The sequence below is a fragment of the Eurytemora carolleeae genome, unplaced genomic scaffold, assembly GCF_000591075.1.
Source record: "Eurytemora carolleeae unplaced genomic scaffold, Eaff_2.0 scaffold177, whole genome shotgun sequence".
Taxonomy (NCBI): Eukaryota; Metazoa; Arthropoda; class Copepoda; order Calanoida; family Temoridae; genus Eurytemora; species Eurytemora carolleeae.
The window spans coordinates 51,264-67,490 of NW_019396082.1; the positions used below are offsets into that span (position 1 = coordinate 51,264).

General features: G+C 32.6%; 1 protein-coding gene across 1 annotated transcript in view; it reads right to left on the reverse strand.

Moving 5' to 3' along the window:
* Positions 1-16,227, reverse strand: part of LOC111717313 (uncharacterized) — a gene marked incomplete in the record, with an annotated part of 61,161 nt that overhangs the window by 33,088 nt on the left and 11,846 nt on the right. Inside the window, 5 exon segments of the mRNA XM_023492814.1 lie at positions 2,097-2,153; positions 4,667-4,741; positions 7,215-7,325; positions 10,253-10,694; positions 11,380-11,520. Coding sequence (XP_023348582.1) covers positions 2,097-2,153; positions 4,667-4,741; positions 7,215-7,325; positions 10,253-10,694; positions 11,380-11,520 — 826 coding nt within the window.

Consider the following 16,227-nt stretch of genomic DNA (forward strand, 5'->3'; position numbering starts at 1 on the left):
ATATTAGTTCTATCTGATGTCCCTGTCTCGAGAAAATGATATGTTACTAGAACTGTGTCTAAGTTATATAAAAACTCATATCTGTGTGCTATGGTATTTGAATTAAAGTTTAAACAGATAATATTCACCAAATACGGAACCAATCTGAAAATGGCGATTACCCAGAGTTGCCTAGAAAATGTTGGTATGCTCTCAATTATAATTTGAATATATTACTTATTTATTTTTAAATAGATATTATTGGTTTTTAAACTTGCTTCGTCTGTATCACGTGACCAGAATTTCCACCAATGGCAGAACAGGCAATATCTGATTACGTGGCTCCGTCGACCATAGCACGTATATATGAGTTTTGTATAATTTGGACAGAGTTTTATATCAACTGCTCGAGACAGGGACATCATATACAATTAATACTGGTTGCGATCAACACCTTAAAGTTTTAGGCTTTATCCTATGCCTCCTTTTATTTTTCCTTAACAGTCCCTTTCATAATAACAGTTTTCCAGGGCGCTGTCGGTAAAGACATACTGGAGTTGTTAATTGTGCAGCCTGAAGGGATTAAAGACGAAAATTTAAATGATTATAATTTCAAGTGGCATGCAGGATTCAAGATGGTACCCTTTGTCTTATTCATGATGAATGACACTTGTAAAGGCACTATATGTTCACTTAGATCTGACTTTTCCTTGACAAAGACTTTAAGCAACAATGACAAGGTTTTTATTTTAGGCAGGGATAGATTGTGAGACTAATGTTTCTAAATCTTATTTAATTGTTTAAACAATAAAACCCCAAAGGGTTAATATTCATAAATCCAATGCATTTAATTACATCTAGGAATATCATGTAAACTTAACATTTAACCTTTATTTAACATCATGCTTTTCATTTTTTGTGCAGAATAAAGTGTTTTACAGAAAGGTTTAATGTTTTCTAAAAGTATTTGTATTTTAAAGAAAACTGCACAAAAACGATGGTTGAATTAGTTTCTATACTTTTTTTCCAAGAATACACCCTGATACAAGAATTCTGGTCTGGAATACGCCCTGATAATACAAGAACTCTAGTCTAGAATACACCCTGATACAAGAACTTTAGTCTAGAATACACCCTAATACAAAAATTCTGGTCTGGAATACGCCCTGATAATACAAGAACTCTAGTCTAGAGTACATCCTGATACAAGAACTCTAGTCTAGAATACACCCTGATACAAGAACTCTGGTCTAGAATACACCCTGATATAAGAACTCTGGTCTAGAATACACCCTGATCCAAGAACATCTTGACTAGAATACACCCTGATACAAGATCTCTGGTCTAGAATACTCCCTGATTTAAGAACTCTGGTCTAGAATACACCCTGATACAAGAACTCTGGTCTAGAATACACCCTGATACAGAACTCTGGTCTAATTTTGTGCCTGGCTGAAAAGAGGCTGTTTAAAATTTTCCTCAAAAATTTTGGGTTAAATAAATGCTGACGGTTTCTCATTAGCGGGTTATAAAGTTCTAATTAAAATCTGAACATAGAATAGTAAGTTTCTCTTTTCTATTCATTAAATTTGTATGAACTTCATTTCCTTTAATCTAAAAGATTTGGCGGCAAAACAACAATATTGAGAAAATGTTATTGTAAAACCCCTGTAAAATAAGAAAATGTTTAAGTAAAACCCCTGTAAAATAAGAAAATCTTAAAGTAAAACTCCTGTAAAATAAGAAAATCTTAAAGTAAAATCCCTGTAAAATAAGAAAATCTGAATGTAAACCCCGTGTAAAATAAGAAAATCTGAATGTAAAATCCCTGTAAAATAAGAAAGTCTGAATGTAAAACCCCTGTAAAATAAGAAAATCTTAAAGTAAAACCCCTGTAAAATAAGAAAACCTGAACGTAAAACCCCTGTAAAATAAGAAAATCTGAACGAAAAATCCATGTAAAATAAGAAAATCTGAATTTAAAACCCCTGTAAAATAAGAAAATCTGAATGTAAAACCCCTGTAAAATAAGAAAATCTTAAAGTAAAACCCCTGTAAAATAAGAAAATCTGAATGTAAAACCCCTGTAAAATAAATTTCAAGTCTGATGATTTTACCTGACTGTACAGCAATATTCTGAGTTCTGGTTTTGGTGACGAGACTTAGAGGTCCTCCTAAGAAATACAGAGCAAGTCAAAAAGAATAGATAATAGCAAGATCTTGCATAGAATAAAGCATGTTTTTGGTAATCTCATTTTTGATAATTATGAATGACATTGTTGATTTTTTGTTTTTGTTACGCAATAATTTTTCAAACTAATAAGCTCATCAGCATTTCGAATAGTGTTTAGTGTTTAGTGTTTAGTGTTTAGTGTTTAGTGTTTAGTTTGTAGTGTATAGTGGTGTTTAGTGTTTAGTGTTTAACTATTACCCCCACCCCGTGCTTGCTCTCTCCCCACCCTCTTTCTCCCATCCTCCCCCCTCCTCCCAAAAAACTATTTTGTATCAAGCTAAACAGTATTCTCATCTTTTATCCAACATAAACCATGAATTAATTGTTAACCATCATGTTCAGGGTTACCCACAAAAGATGAATCTAGAATAATGACAACCTTAAATTCATTTATTTTAACAATCTTAAAGTTGAATTTTATTTTGTCTTAGAAACAGTCTAATTGTAAGTGATTTGGCAAAATTAAAATATTGTTAACAACTTTATGAAGCCAAAAAAATGAACGTTTTGAAAAAAAAAACCTTGCAGTCGTCTTTGAACTAGAGATGGGTATCATTTTTGAACAAACGCAATTTTTCAGAACGAATAAATTTTTCGTGAAAAATGGTGTCTTTCAGAAAAACATGATGAATGAACGTAATGGATTGTTCAGAGAAATGAAAAAATGAAAGTATTTTAATAAACAAACAAAATTTCCATAAGATTTTAAAAAAAATAAAGTTTTTTATGAACGAAAGATTTTTTGGTACACACTTTTAAAAAACTATAGTTTTTAACTGAACTAACGATTTTCTCTAACAAATTTTTGAAAAAACGATCGCTTATTAGTCTGAACGAACGATTTTTTTAAAGAAAAATGAAATAAATTGATGGAAATTTATTAAAAACTTATAGAATGAACGAAATAAATAATGATTGAAAAAAATAACGAAATGGGTCGTTCAGTTATGCTGGACTAACGATATGAAAAAAAAGTCGAATGTGATCATCTCTACTTTGTACAATCATCTTTTTCGGGTCACTTTGTATTTATGCTCCTCTGACATTTACTAAAAGGTTTTTAATAAAAAAAAAATACAAATAGAAATACTGATTTTATGTTTTGCTTTCTGGAAAGAAGTCCTGATTAAAAAAATCAATGCCAAAGAAATAAAAACTGTTGAAGTTAGGTTTAAATCTAGAATTCCGTTAAAGAATAAGGAATATTGTTCCAAGGTCGAGACTAAGGAAATAAGAATAAGGAATATTGTTCCAAGGTCGAGACTAAAGAAATAAGAATAAGGAATATTGTTCCAAGGTCGAGACTAAAGAAATAAGAATAAGGAATATTGTTCCAAGGTCGAGACTAAAGAAATAAGAATAAGGAATATTGTTTCAAGGTCGAGACTAAAGAATAAGGAATATTGTTCCAAGGTCGAGACTAAAGAAAATCTTAATCAATTGAAATGTTTGAACCAAAAGAACTAAATTACTTGAAATGAATTAAACTAATCTATTCATCCCATTGGCTGGTTTTTAGACATCTTTATTAAACTGGGCTTTTAGGGCACTTAGCACCCATTTTTATTTTAACTAAGTAATTACAAGTTAAAATCATTATAAATCAATGCAACCTACAATTGATACAATGTTTGTAAATGAAAAGATTTAAAGTATATATTCATTTTGTCCATTCTCACCATGAAACACAAGACATAAGTATTTTAAGAAAAGTATTTTGACAAAAACCCCCCACCAGACCCCTTGAAATACTTCACCGTGGAGGGGTCTAGCCGCATTTAAACATCAAATATATGAAATTAAACTTTTAAATGAAAGTTGAACTTTTAAATGCCTTTTAGTTTCATTGCAGAAAAGTTTCAACCGAGTCATTCTTAGGAATCCCAATTTTTCTATTAAAAAGCATGAAAACTCTTTTTGTTTGTTTTAAACTGGGTCAGGCTTTATTAGAAAACTAAACTTTTTTCCAATTTTTTTGGTAAACTTGAGTGAAAGTAAATATGTATTTTAATAAAAGGTTGACAATAAAGTAGGTTTGAGGATTTATGTCCGATTCGGTGACAAGCAGTAATCAACATCAAAATTAAACCTTTATTTATGCTTTTCCCAACTTTTTCTTGCACCCCATGTGTCCCACGGTAGAACTAAATTTATCACGTCCATCTTTTATTTTAACTTCTAATGGTTGTTCTATCTGTGACCATTTTCATTATAAAACAAACAAAAAAAAAGTTCGCATATTTAATAATATTTTTTGTGAATTTTCAGAAAATTTTCAAATCAAAATTTTAAAAATTCTAACTGTCCAAAACTTTTTTTTGCAGTCATTCGAGGTCCGACAAAAAAGTTGGCTACGATCGGTTTAGCCGTTTTGACGTTTATTGGATAAAAACAAATAAACAAACAGAGCACATGTGTTCGTATACCGGGGTGTGTGTATGTGTGTCCGCATACCTGAGTGTGTGTATGGCAGAGGAAGACCTATAAGAAGTATCCATGTTTTCTACTTCTTGTTGGGGTAAACTGGTTCTGTATTAAACCAATAACAATAACAAGAATCATAACCTAACCTACAACAATAACAACAATAGCAATAGCCTAAGGAAAAAATCCAAGGGTCCATATAACTTCATCCAATACGATCCCAAATGTTGATTGATTGATATCAGGGGCAGAAATTAACCACCGTTGTTATTGTGAACAGTTGGAGCTGGCAGTATGATGTCAAGTTGTAGAACAAATTCCATACTGCAGAATGTAGAGTGTTTATATTTCTATATATTATTCTCATATTGATTACTGATATGTACATCTTTTAACACCCTAAATGTAGTACATATTTCTAAAGTGTAGTACACACGTTCACAAAAACTTGTCAAAGTTCAAAATGACACAGAAAGTGTAATTTCATGCCCCTAAATGTACTTTCAACCCATATCCCATTTAAGGGATCAAAAGCAAGGTTATAATGCAAGGAAAGTTAATTGCAGTTGCGTATACTCCGCGTACATATTGAAACCAGTTCTCTCTGGGCGGAATTTGTAAACAAGAATAGATGAATCAGTGTTCGTTTAGTATCCGATGAGGTTAAAAGCATTAAATTTTGATAATTTCGATAATTCACATAATAGTTTTTATGGCCAGAATATTTCACTGATTTTTTATGTGAAGGATGGATCCCATGTCAGGCTTCGACATCCGTCTTGTGTTTACATTACCGCCCAGAGACAGTACACTGCAGTACAAAAGATGCGCACACCTCTGAAATAACTTTCCTTGCATTAGTACCTTGTCAGAAATGGAATTATATGGAACCTTGAAAAAATCGAGTAAGAACACCAATTTCTGTTTTGGATTGATAAATAAAAAGGAGGAGGGTGAAAGGATAAACAAAAGAAAAAGTGCGGAAAGGTGCAAAAAGAAAGACGATTCAGAACAGAAACAATTTAAAGAAGAAAGGAGAAATCTCCGAAGAAAGGAAGAAAGAGTGAAAGGAGAACGAAAGATGATAAATAAAGCTAGAATCATAGGAAGAAAGAAATAAATATATAGTTGAATTGAAGCATATATATTGATTTAAAATACACGAATGAAGGAAACAATGAAAATTTTAAACTATCAAAGGCCTTTCACAAATCCAAATTGGTCTGGCTTAGGGTTTCCAGCGGAAAGGGTAAATCGTTTCGCGAAAATTTCTCATTTTTCGCGCAAAAAAATTTCGTCGATAATTTCGCATTTTGTTAGCTCGCAACGCTTTTTTCGCGAAACTTTGCCTAAATCTGTTTCCCGAAAAAATGCGAAATACGAACAAAAATGTTCGCATTTTTTCGAAAAAGTTTTCGTTCGCATGGAAACCCTAATCTGTTTGTAAACATTTTATTCTGAATTTAAACCATGCAATCGTTTTTTTGTCAAATCATTTAATCAGTTAAATGTTAAAAGTGAACATTAAAAGTTAATGTGAATTCAATTTATTTGATGCAAATTACAAAAATTGCTAAGACCCCCCCCCCCCTCCTTTTCAAAATGCTACTAAAGTTCCGACTCGGTACATAAAACTTTTCTGTAAATATAATTTTATATAATTAAAGGAATTGATTGATGTGCTAATATACTAAACTTGGAAAATATTTCCAAATCTATTTAATCCAGACCAGAGTATAGTATTCGATAATTTCGTCAAGATATTCTAAAGAAAAGATCAAACAATACATGTGTTCAGAATACAAACAATACATGTGTTCAGAATATAAACAATACATGTGTTCAGAATACAACAATACATGTGTTCAGAATACAAACAATACATGTGTTCAGAATACAAACAATACATGTGTTCAGAATACAAACAATACATGTGTTCAGAATACAAACAATACATGTGTTCAGAATACAAACAATACAAGTGTTCAGAATACAATCAATACATGTGTTCAGAATACAAACAATACATGTCTTCAGAATACAAACACAAAATGACAAAAATTACAAATAAAGAAAGAGATTTTAAGATAAAATGAAAAAATCGAAATAAGTTTTGAAGAAATACGAAATAAAGTGGAAAGTGGAAAGAAGGGGAAAGGAAGGAATACGGTATGAAAGGCAAGAAAGGGCATCAGAAGAGAGAGGGAAGGAAAGGGAAGGAAAATACAGAAAGAGAAGAGGTATTCAGGTAAAGGAGGGAAGGATATCTAAAAATGGAAGGAGAGACACAAAACATGTCAGGGGTGTTTGAGGAGAAAGAGATGGCAACTGAAAATAGAATGGAGGAGAGCTGAGGGAAAGGGGAGTGTAAATGAAGAGGGAAAGGAAGGAGAACTGAGGGAGAGGGGAAGGGAAAGAGTGAAGGTTGGGGAAAAGGGGAGGAGGCTAAGTGTAAGGAAATGGGATATAAGTGTAAAATGAAAATATGACATTAATAATTACAGCTGACAACACAAGGTCTAGTTTTTGTCTTTAAGTATTAATGAAGGACACTTTCATTATTGATTGATTTAATTTCCTGATAAATTTCCCGTCGCAGGTCCGGACAAACCCGGAATATTGTCCTGGATGATAGTAGAGATCGTACACAGGATGATCGGAATCCAGGATATCGTTTCTACTCTCACTCCTTCATAGTTCAACAGTATTTAATTAATAACTTGACAGTTAACATAAATATAGAGCTGAGAGAGAGAGAGACTAAATATCGCTTTTTACGTCTCTGATGACATGTGTCATAGTTTCATAAATAATGTTGGACGAATTTAACACTTTTAAGAATTTGTTAATCTTTTTGATGCACATTTTTTATTCGAAAGGTATCGACGATCTAGGACGATCTTTTAGTCGTCTCTGAAGTTTCATGCTTAATGGGACACCCTGTATGTAATAATATAATATGGTGGACATAAACGGGACACCCTGTATGTAATAATATAAATATGGTGGAAATAAACGGGACACCCTGTATGTAATAATATAATATGGTGGACATAAATGCACATTAACGAGAAAAAGACAGGGGTTGAATTACATTTCATAATGTCGTTTTAAAATCACATAGGTTTAATTTTAAACAACCCCTGGCCTGTACCTTCTACAGTTCTACTTGTGTTTTTTTATTTTTCAAATTCAATGGGACCACTTCCGTCTTCTTCAGATGAGAATTACTGACTATTTCTGGAAGGAACGACAGTCGAATTCTATGTGGTATAATATTTTTCCATTATTTCAATATAATGTAATGCATATATATATATATATATATATATAATTTCCAAGATTTTGAATAGATGAATATATTTCATATTTTATCCATTTCAACCTTCAACTTTATATCCGCTTATTCTTTGTATATAAAAATATATACTGCTCTACTCAACATTCAACATAAATAAGATTCACGCCTTTTTTATTTTTATTTACATCTTCAATTCAATATAAGAAATATTTTTGCGAAATTTTAAGAACGATTTTTTCTTATTTGCAACCGGATTTAAAAGATTTTACAGGATTATAAGTTCTTAAAAAAAGTTAACTGATCTAATTTAAAAGAAAAAGTGTAGATTCAAGTTGCATGTAATAAACATATTTATGTATAAATAAGAGAATTCAGAATGTAAGCTTTGTGCAGAAAACATTTCAATTCTGCAGAGAGAAAAATTCGCCAAAAAGCTCAGAAATGCGGTAAAATGAACAATTAGCAACAATACAGGAAAAACTCACTGCAGGGGACAGAGAATATAATGCAAAACGAGCATTATTGCACACTGAAACTGAATTAGTAAAGGATGCTGAAAAAGTAGTTTTGAACAGTGATAAAAGAATTCAGAGGCCGAATTTAAAGTATTTGAGCCGCGACTTAATTTGAGAAGCAGTTCAAATATGGTTGGTTTCCACTTAAAAGTGCATTCAATGTTTCAAAATTCAAGCCGGCGCTTAATTGAAACCGGTTTTTGGCGGATTTGAGACGCGACTCAAATTCATTAAATTCGGACTCTAGCAGTATTTTGCCAACTACCCCTTTTCAACCTAAACAAAAAACAAGAGCATTGCATTTTCAAAATGTTTATACCTAGAGGGCTACAAAGACGTATAAGTAAGGGGGGAGGTAAAACCAAAGAACAAGGCGATGTGAAGTTTAGGTTATCTCAACATTTGAGGCCTAATTTTCATAGTTGGCAATGTATATATCGACCCAGTGACTTTACTACAAAAATAAAACCAATATAAGTTCTGTAGAAACATAGAAAAATTGAAAAAGAAAAATACAGCAAAAGTTGTCAGTGCCATAAACAGATAAAGTTTCAGGAACCGCTGTTTTAAAAGTTTTCACGAAAAGGAAATGAGAATTTCTTGAATTTGAATGAAGGCCGGATATTCTATTTATATATTTGTATATTTGTATATGTGATATAAAACTATTTATGTAGATGCATACATATGAGATATTACTTTTTAGAATTAAAACTAAACTCTATATACTTCCATATACAAGTAATCTCTGTTTGTTCGTTAGGGTGTTGGTATGTCTGATCATAACAAATGGATCCCTTGATCTATTTACCTCAAATTTGGTTTAAAAATTCCATGTTGAGTGGGATGATTATAGAAAAAAAACGTTTGTTTTCAGTTATGTTTTGCCATTGTTTACTTTTTTCTTATTAAAGTATTTGTGCAATAAACATTTTTTTTCGTTATTTTGACTGAAAGCCAGGCCTGTAAATTGTACATTAAAAACTACCAAACCAAAACTCTGATTTGTTAAGCCAAATTACAAAAAAGTTTGAATTTTTCACAACGCTCGCTATTTTTTTAAAATAAAGAAATTTTTGGTTTTCCAAAACAAACCAAAAAACTAAATCTTTATACATGCCAAATCCCCATTTAAGTGCCCTATTTTCTCATTATCTTTAAATATATGAAAACTAGTCAAGTAAAAAAGTTTGCTTTGTAAATGTTGCTTTTTAATCCTTCATCTTCGTATGTCATAAAGTATAAAATCGTGGATTTTCTGCAATAAATTAAATGAATTTCCAAAAATTATAAAAAAAAATAAAAACAAAGAAACGAACATATAAATATATTTTCGTCTTTTAGCCAAGAAATTCTCTTTTATCTCCTGAGATTATTAAATTACTTTGTCGGAGTAAGATTTTATCTTTCTCTGTTATAAAACCTTGAGTTTTATCCAAGTAATATGTGCATCCATCCCAGTCGGTTAATATGCTTATCACGTGATTAAGAATATAATGCCTCGGAACAGTTAATTTATAAAACCTATGATGCCCATAGCACCACTGAAATGCACCTTAAAGCTTTGTTTTCAAACTACTTTTAACTTTTCAGGAATTCGAGGCTAGATCATTAATTAAGCGATAGGTTTTATATAAGAATTCAATTGATTTAACTTTGTTTTATGTTTATAACTATTGAAAATTCTTTGATCCTTCACTGTTAAAATTCTTAAAATATACTGTACGCAAAATGCTGAAATTTTAACAGTGCCCCCGATGGAAAAAATATCAAACCAAACATAAATACTGTTGAATTTGCCTGTGGGATATTCGATCATATCCGTCCTGCAGTCCCAATCTTGAATTGTCCTGCAGTCCCAATCTTGAATTGTCCTGCAGTCCCAATCTTGAATTGTCCTGTAGTCCCAATCTTGAGTTGTCCTGTAGTCCCAATCTTGAGTTATCCTGTATTCCCATTCTTGAGTTGTCCTGTATTCCTTGAAGTCTGGAATTGTCCTGAAGTCCACTAAGACGAGATGAGTCCTGAATCCCCTGAAGCCGGGACTGTGCGCGGACCATCATATAGTTCTGGTCCAGTCTCCCTGTGCGCAGTGACTCTTCGACGCGCGCGCGCTGTTCCTCTAAGCGTGATCTGGACTCTTCCCGACGACTTCCTTCTTCTACAAGACGAAGCCGAGCCTCCTCTCGTCCTGCTCGTCCTCCGTCCTCCACTAGGCCTCGTACACTCGTCCTTAGGGTTCCTAAACACACATTTCTCATTGATAACCAGGACGAAACTATTTAAAGGGACTGTCATTGATATTTTACCGGACTCTCCACTTAAAGTACTCTGCATGTTTGAATCACAACGGTACCCTGTAAACCTTCACCTGATCAAAAATGTGATAGATATCATTGTTTTTCTTGTTTCAAAGTTGTTTTATTCTCACAATTTTTCAATTGTTTCTGCAGCAAGATATCCACAAATCACTTTTATTAAGAAATCACAATTATAAATAACGAATTTTTAAAAGAAATCATGGATATCTCATTTATTCGTATTCAGCATAAGTTTTTAAGGATATCGTTGTGAAAACTGTAAATGGAGAGTTTTCATTCTTTCAAATTCTTTTTTCATTAAAGAAAATTTGCTAAACCAATTCTTATCTTTCTTTCTGAATTCAATCTCAATATAAAGAAATAAAGCAATGTTATCAGGGAATCAACAGCTAACAAGGAAACCATCCAATGACTAAACTTTACCAAGATATAACCAAAAAGAACAAAAGGAAAGGTTTAATTTTGATTTTATGAAACAAACAACGATTCCTTTTTGTTTTATATTTAATGGTATTGCCCAACCCAGATAAAATTAGGACTGACTCAAGTAATGGTCAAAATATAGATTTAATAATTTTTAGAACAAGACTATTTTCATTTAAGTACCTGTATGATATGGTGAAGATTTATGCTCTAGATACGCATACTCAGACATTGCGTCAGGTCTATGGTACGCAACCACCTCTCTGGGTCTCCGATAAACCGGTTCCACGGAGTAGTGGAAATCCCTGGACTGCACTAAGTCTCCTAAATGGAAAAATCTCTTAAATGGATGATTTGTTAATATTTGAATAGGTTTATTCCATTATTCCATTGCAGTGCATATAAACAGAGGAATATAGATATGTGTATGTACTTTATGTACAGATTGACGACTTTATGTACTGAGTGACGACTTTTTGTACTGATTGACGATTTCATGTACTGATTGACGACTTTATGTACCGATTTCCACTTTATGCACTGATTGACGACTTTATGTTCCAATTGACAATTTTATGTTCTAATTGGTGACTTTATGTACTGATTGACGATTTTATAGGTATCCATTGACGACTTTATGTAATGATTTACAATTTTATGCACTAATTGACGATTTAAGTTCAGAGATGAAACCCTTTTTCTCTCCGGGACAATAATGGCAATTTTAGAATTATGGCAATTGATACTTTGTATCCAACTGCACTCTTAGTTAACAATAGTAATTGTTTAAAAATATGGTATTTTTTACAATAAACATTTCTGAATGTAGGAAATATATTTGTTATTTATTATATTTATTCCAAATTACACTGCGCAATATATTCTCAGGATTTATTTAGCTTTATACAAGGCTTGTGCAAAAAGTACAAAAATCTCAGATTGTTTGCCAAAAATATAGTTTTTGTTCTTGCAGTGTGGTAAAAATATATCTGTACATATTTGCATTAAATATTGTATTTATTTTTGCAAGCTCCTGCATCTAGTAAAAGGATGAATGCAATTGCAAAATTTGAATTTGATCAGACGGGCGGACCTCTAGAGAAGACAAACACAGAGAAAGCTTGGTAAACAGTTGAATCCAATACAGAAAATACTATGTTTACTTTTAAGCCTCACATGGAGGGGGGGGGGGTCGGGTGGAATTAAATTTAAAAATTTAAATCAATAGAAAAAACAAGAAGTTAGAAAAAATACGAAGTTTAGGCAACAAAATTAAGCATATTAGAGAGAAAAAAATAAGTAATAAATATATAAAGAAAATAATTAAAAAAAGAACCAAAAATAAGCTTTTTTTGACAATTTTTTATTTTTATATTTTCTTCAAAAAAAATCCTAAATTGTTGATATTTTGCTGGTGTTGAGGATTCTAGAAAGAAAAGAACAACAATATCGAACTCATAGCAGACAAAGAAACAAAAACAAAACAAAAGAAATAATTTCAAAATTCCAACGGAAGAAAACATCAGAAATAAATAAATAAAAAGGAAACCCCCCCCACACCGGCCCCTCCCCGCCCCCCCGGAATACTTTTAAATCCTGTGCACGCCCCTGACAAGTTAAAGTTGGTTCATTTCTTACAATTTGTTCTGTTGCATGTTCTAGAATAGTAATTGTTTAGCGCAATATATTTTCACACTGTTCTGTAAAGGATCTGCATACAGGGGGGACCAGCAAACATTAGACTTTATTTAGGGTACAGGGGGGACCAGCAAACAATAGACTTTATTTAAGGTACAGGGGGGACCAGCAAACATTAGACTGTATTAAAGGTACAAGGGGGACCAGCAAACATTAGGCTGTATTTAAGGTATAAGGGGGACCAGCAAACATTAGACTGTATTTAAGGTACAGGGGGTGTCAGCTAACATTAGACTGTATTTAAGGTACAGGGGGTGACAGCTAACATGAGACTGAATTTAAGGTACAGGGGGTGCCAGCTAACATGAGACTGTATTTAAGGTACAGGGGGTGCCAGCTAACATTAGACTGTATTTAAGGTACAGGGGGTGCCAGCTAACATGAGACTGTATTTAAGGTACAGGGGGTGCCAGCTAACATGAGACTGTATTTAAGGTACAGGGGGTGCCAGCTAACATATACTGTATTTAAGGTACAGGGGGTGCCAGCTAACATTAGTCTGTATTTTAGGTACAGGGGGAGTCAGCTAACATTAGGCTGTATTTGAGGTATAAGGGGGACCAGCGAACATTAGACTGTATTTAAGGTACAGGGGGTGTCAGCTAACATTAGACTGTATTAAAGGTACAGGGGGTGTCAGCTAACATATACTGTATTTAAGGTACAGGGGGTGCCAGCTAACATTAGTCTGTATTTTAGGTACAGGGGGAGTCAGCTAACATTAGACTGTATTTTAGGTGCAGGGGGTGCCAGCAAACATTAGACTGCATTTAAGGTACAGGGGGTGTCAGCTAACATTAGACTGTATTTAAGGTACAGGGGGTGCCAGCTAACATTAGACTGTATTTAAGGTACAGGGGGTGCCAGCTAACATTAGTCTGTATTTTAGGTACAGGGGGAGTCAGCTAACATTAGACTGTATTTAAGGTGCAGGGGGGACCAGCAAACATTAGACTGTATTTAAGGTACAGGGGGTGCCAGCAAACATTAGACTGTATTTAAGGTACAGGGGGTGCCAGCTAACATTAGACTGTATTTAAGGTACAGGGGGTGCCAGCTAACATGAGAGTGTATTTAAGGTACCAGAAAACCTGAAAACAAGAATACGAAATTATATTTGAGATACAGAGAGAACCAGAAAATAATGAATGGTATTTGAGACCAAAACATCGAAATATGATTTTTTTTAAAGCTATTTTCAGTGTTTTTTTTTTTCTTCAGTTAAGTTGATCTGCTATATATCTTTGTAAGGTTAAAACACATTTAATTTATCTGAATCAACTCTATAATGTTCTTGACAATTTCCTCAACGAAGCACGACATTTTTAAATCAAATTGTTTATGACGTAATATTTTTTATTCTTTTGACATTTACAGGACACAGGGAGTACATTTACTCTTGCTTTTTTATTAATGAACTTTGATTTCCTTCCAAATTCGGAAAATCATGAAATTATGCAAATTTTATTGTTTAAAAAAGTCCAAGGTTTATTCAACAGAAATATATTCAAAACATCTCATAAAAACTAAATCTTAAAGGGACAGTAAAGGAAAATTGAAAGGGGGTATAGGCTGAAAGCTAATCACTTTAGCTCTCGACCTCGACCCATGAAAGTTTTATCTGATGTTCCTGTCTCGAGAAACTGATATAAAACTGTGTTAAAATTATACGAAAATTCATACATGTAAAATTTTGAAAATCTGAAACTTAAATCACGTGACCAGAACTATCACCAATGGCAGAGCAGTATACTGGTCACGTGTCTCCGCCTGTATCACGTGACCACTTTACTGCACTGCTATTGGTGGAATTTCTGGTCAAGTAATACGGACGTAAAAATAATATTATGAATGAAATCTATTGAAAATAGAAACAACAAATATAAAAGTAAACCTAAATTACAATTAGCTTTGTCTGGGATATCATCGTTTTCAGATTGGTTGCTTATTTGCTGAATACGATCTGTTTAAACCTACTACTTTTATACAAAATTGTATATATATTAATTTTCGTATAGATTTGACACAGTTTTATATCAATTTCTCGAGACAGGAACATCAGATATGACTTTCATGGGTCGAGATCGAGAGCTAAAGTGATTAGCTTTCAACCTATACCCCCTTTCATTTTTCCTTTACTGTCCCTTTAAAGTCATGTTTTCTTTTATGATTACTATAACTAAATGAATGATTTGACTGATAATTGAAAGATTGTTTTTCAAATTTTTTAAAAATCATTTTAAGACAAACTTGAAAAATCTTTATAAAGAATAATTTAGCTTTTAGTTAATTAACATTCAGTTTGAAGTCAACATTGATGAGGTCACAATCCTTTCCAAACATATATTAAATTACACATTTTGATTTGTGCTAAACACTTCTGCTACAAATTACAATAGTAATTTTAACATATATCTTCAATTTGATATAGTTAACTTGAGTCAACTTGTAATATAACTTGTAATTCAGATAACCAGAGTCAAAACTAAAGAACGAAAAGTTAATTGACTTAAATTTTAAGTTCATGGTTAAATGCCACTTCTGACTTAATTTAAACCTGAACTTTAACCGTGAGGTTAAATATTTAACCCTGTGGTTAAATATTTAACTCGCCGAAATCGACGAGTTAAAATTTAAACACAGGGTTAAAGTCTTGAAATCCCGCAATCTCTATTTGTCTATCATCATTCAGCGCTAAGCGGCATTCAACTAATTACGATATATTTAAAGGTAGTAACCTTGATTTAATAAAATTTCACGTTTTAGATTAATTTATGTTTGCACGTAAACCCAAAATACGGTTGTAACTGGAAATATGTTTTGTTTTCCGTCACGTAAATAATTTAAAATTTAAAAAACAGCTGATTACCGAATACCGATACTTACGTAATAATTTTTTAAATCCTTTTCTCTGATTGGTTCAGATTTTCCCGGGAAATTCAAATTTAAAATTGAGAAAGTTTAATTTTTAAATAGCTATTCATTATTTTACAGAACTTTTAACCTCGAACTTAAAATTCGCGCATTCTTTAGTTTTAGACTCTGGTCGATTTACTGTACCCATAATGACCGAGGTTTAACTGTACCCATAATGACAGAGGTTTAACTGTACGCATAATGACAGAGGTTTAACTGTACGCATAATGACAGAGGTTTAACTGTACCCATAATGACAGAGGTTCAACTGTACCCATAATGACAGAGGTTTAACTGCACCAATAATGACCGAGGTTTAACTGTACCCATAATAACCGAAGTTTAACTGTACCCATAATGACCGAGGTTTAACTGTACCCATAATGACCGAGGTTTAACTGTACCCATAATGACCGA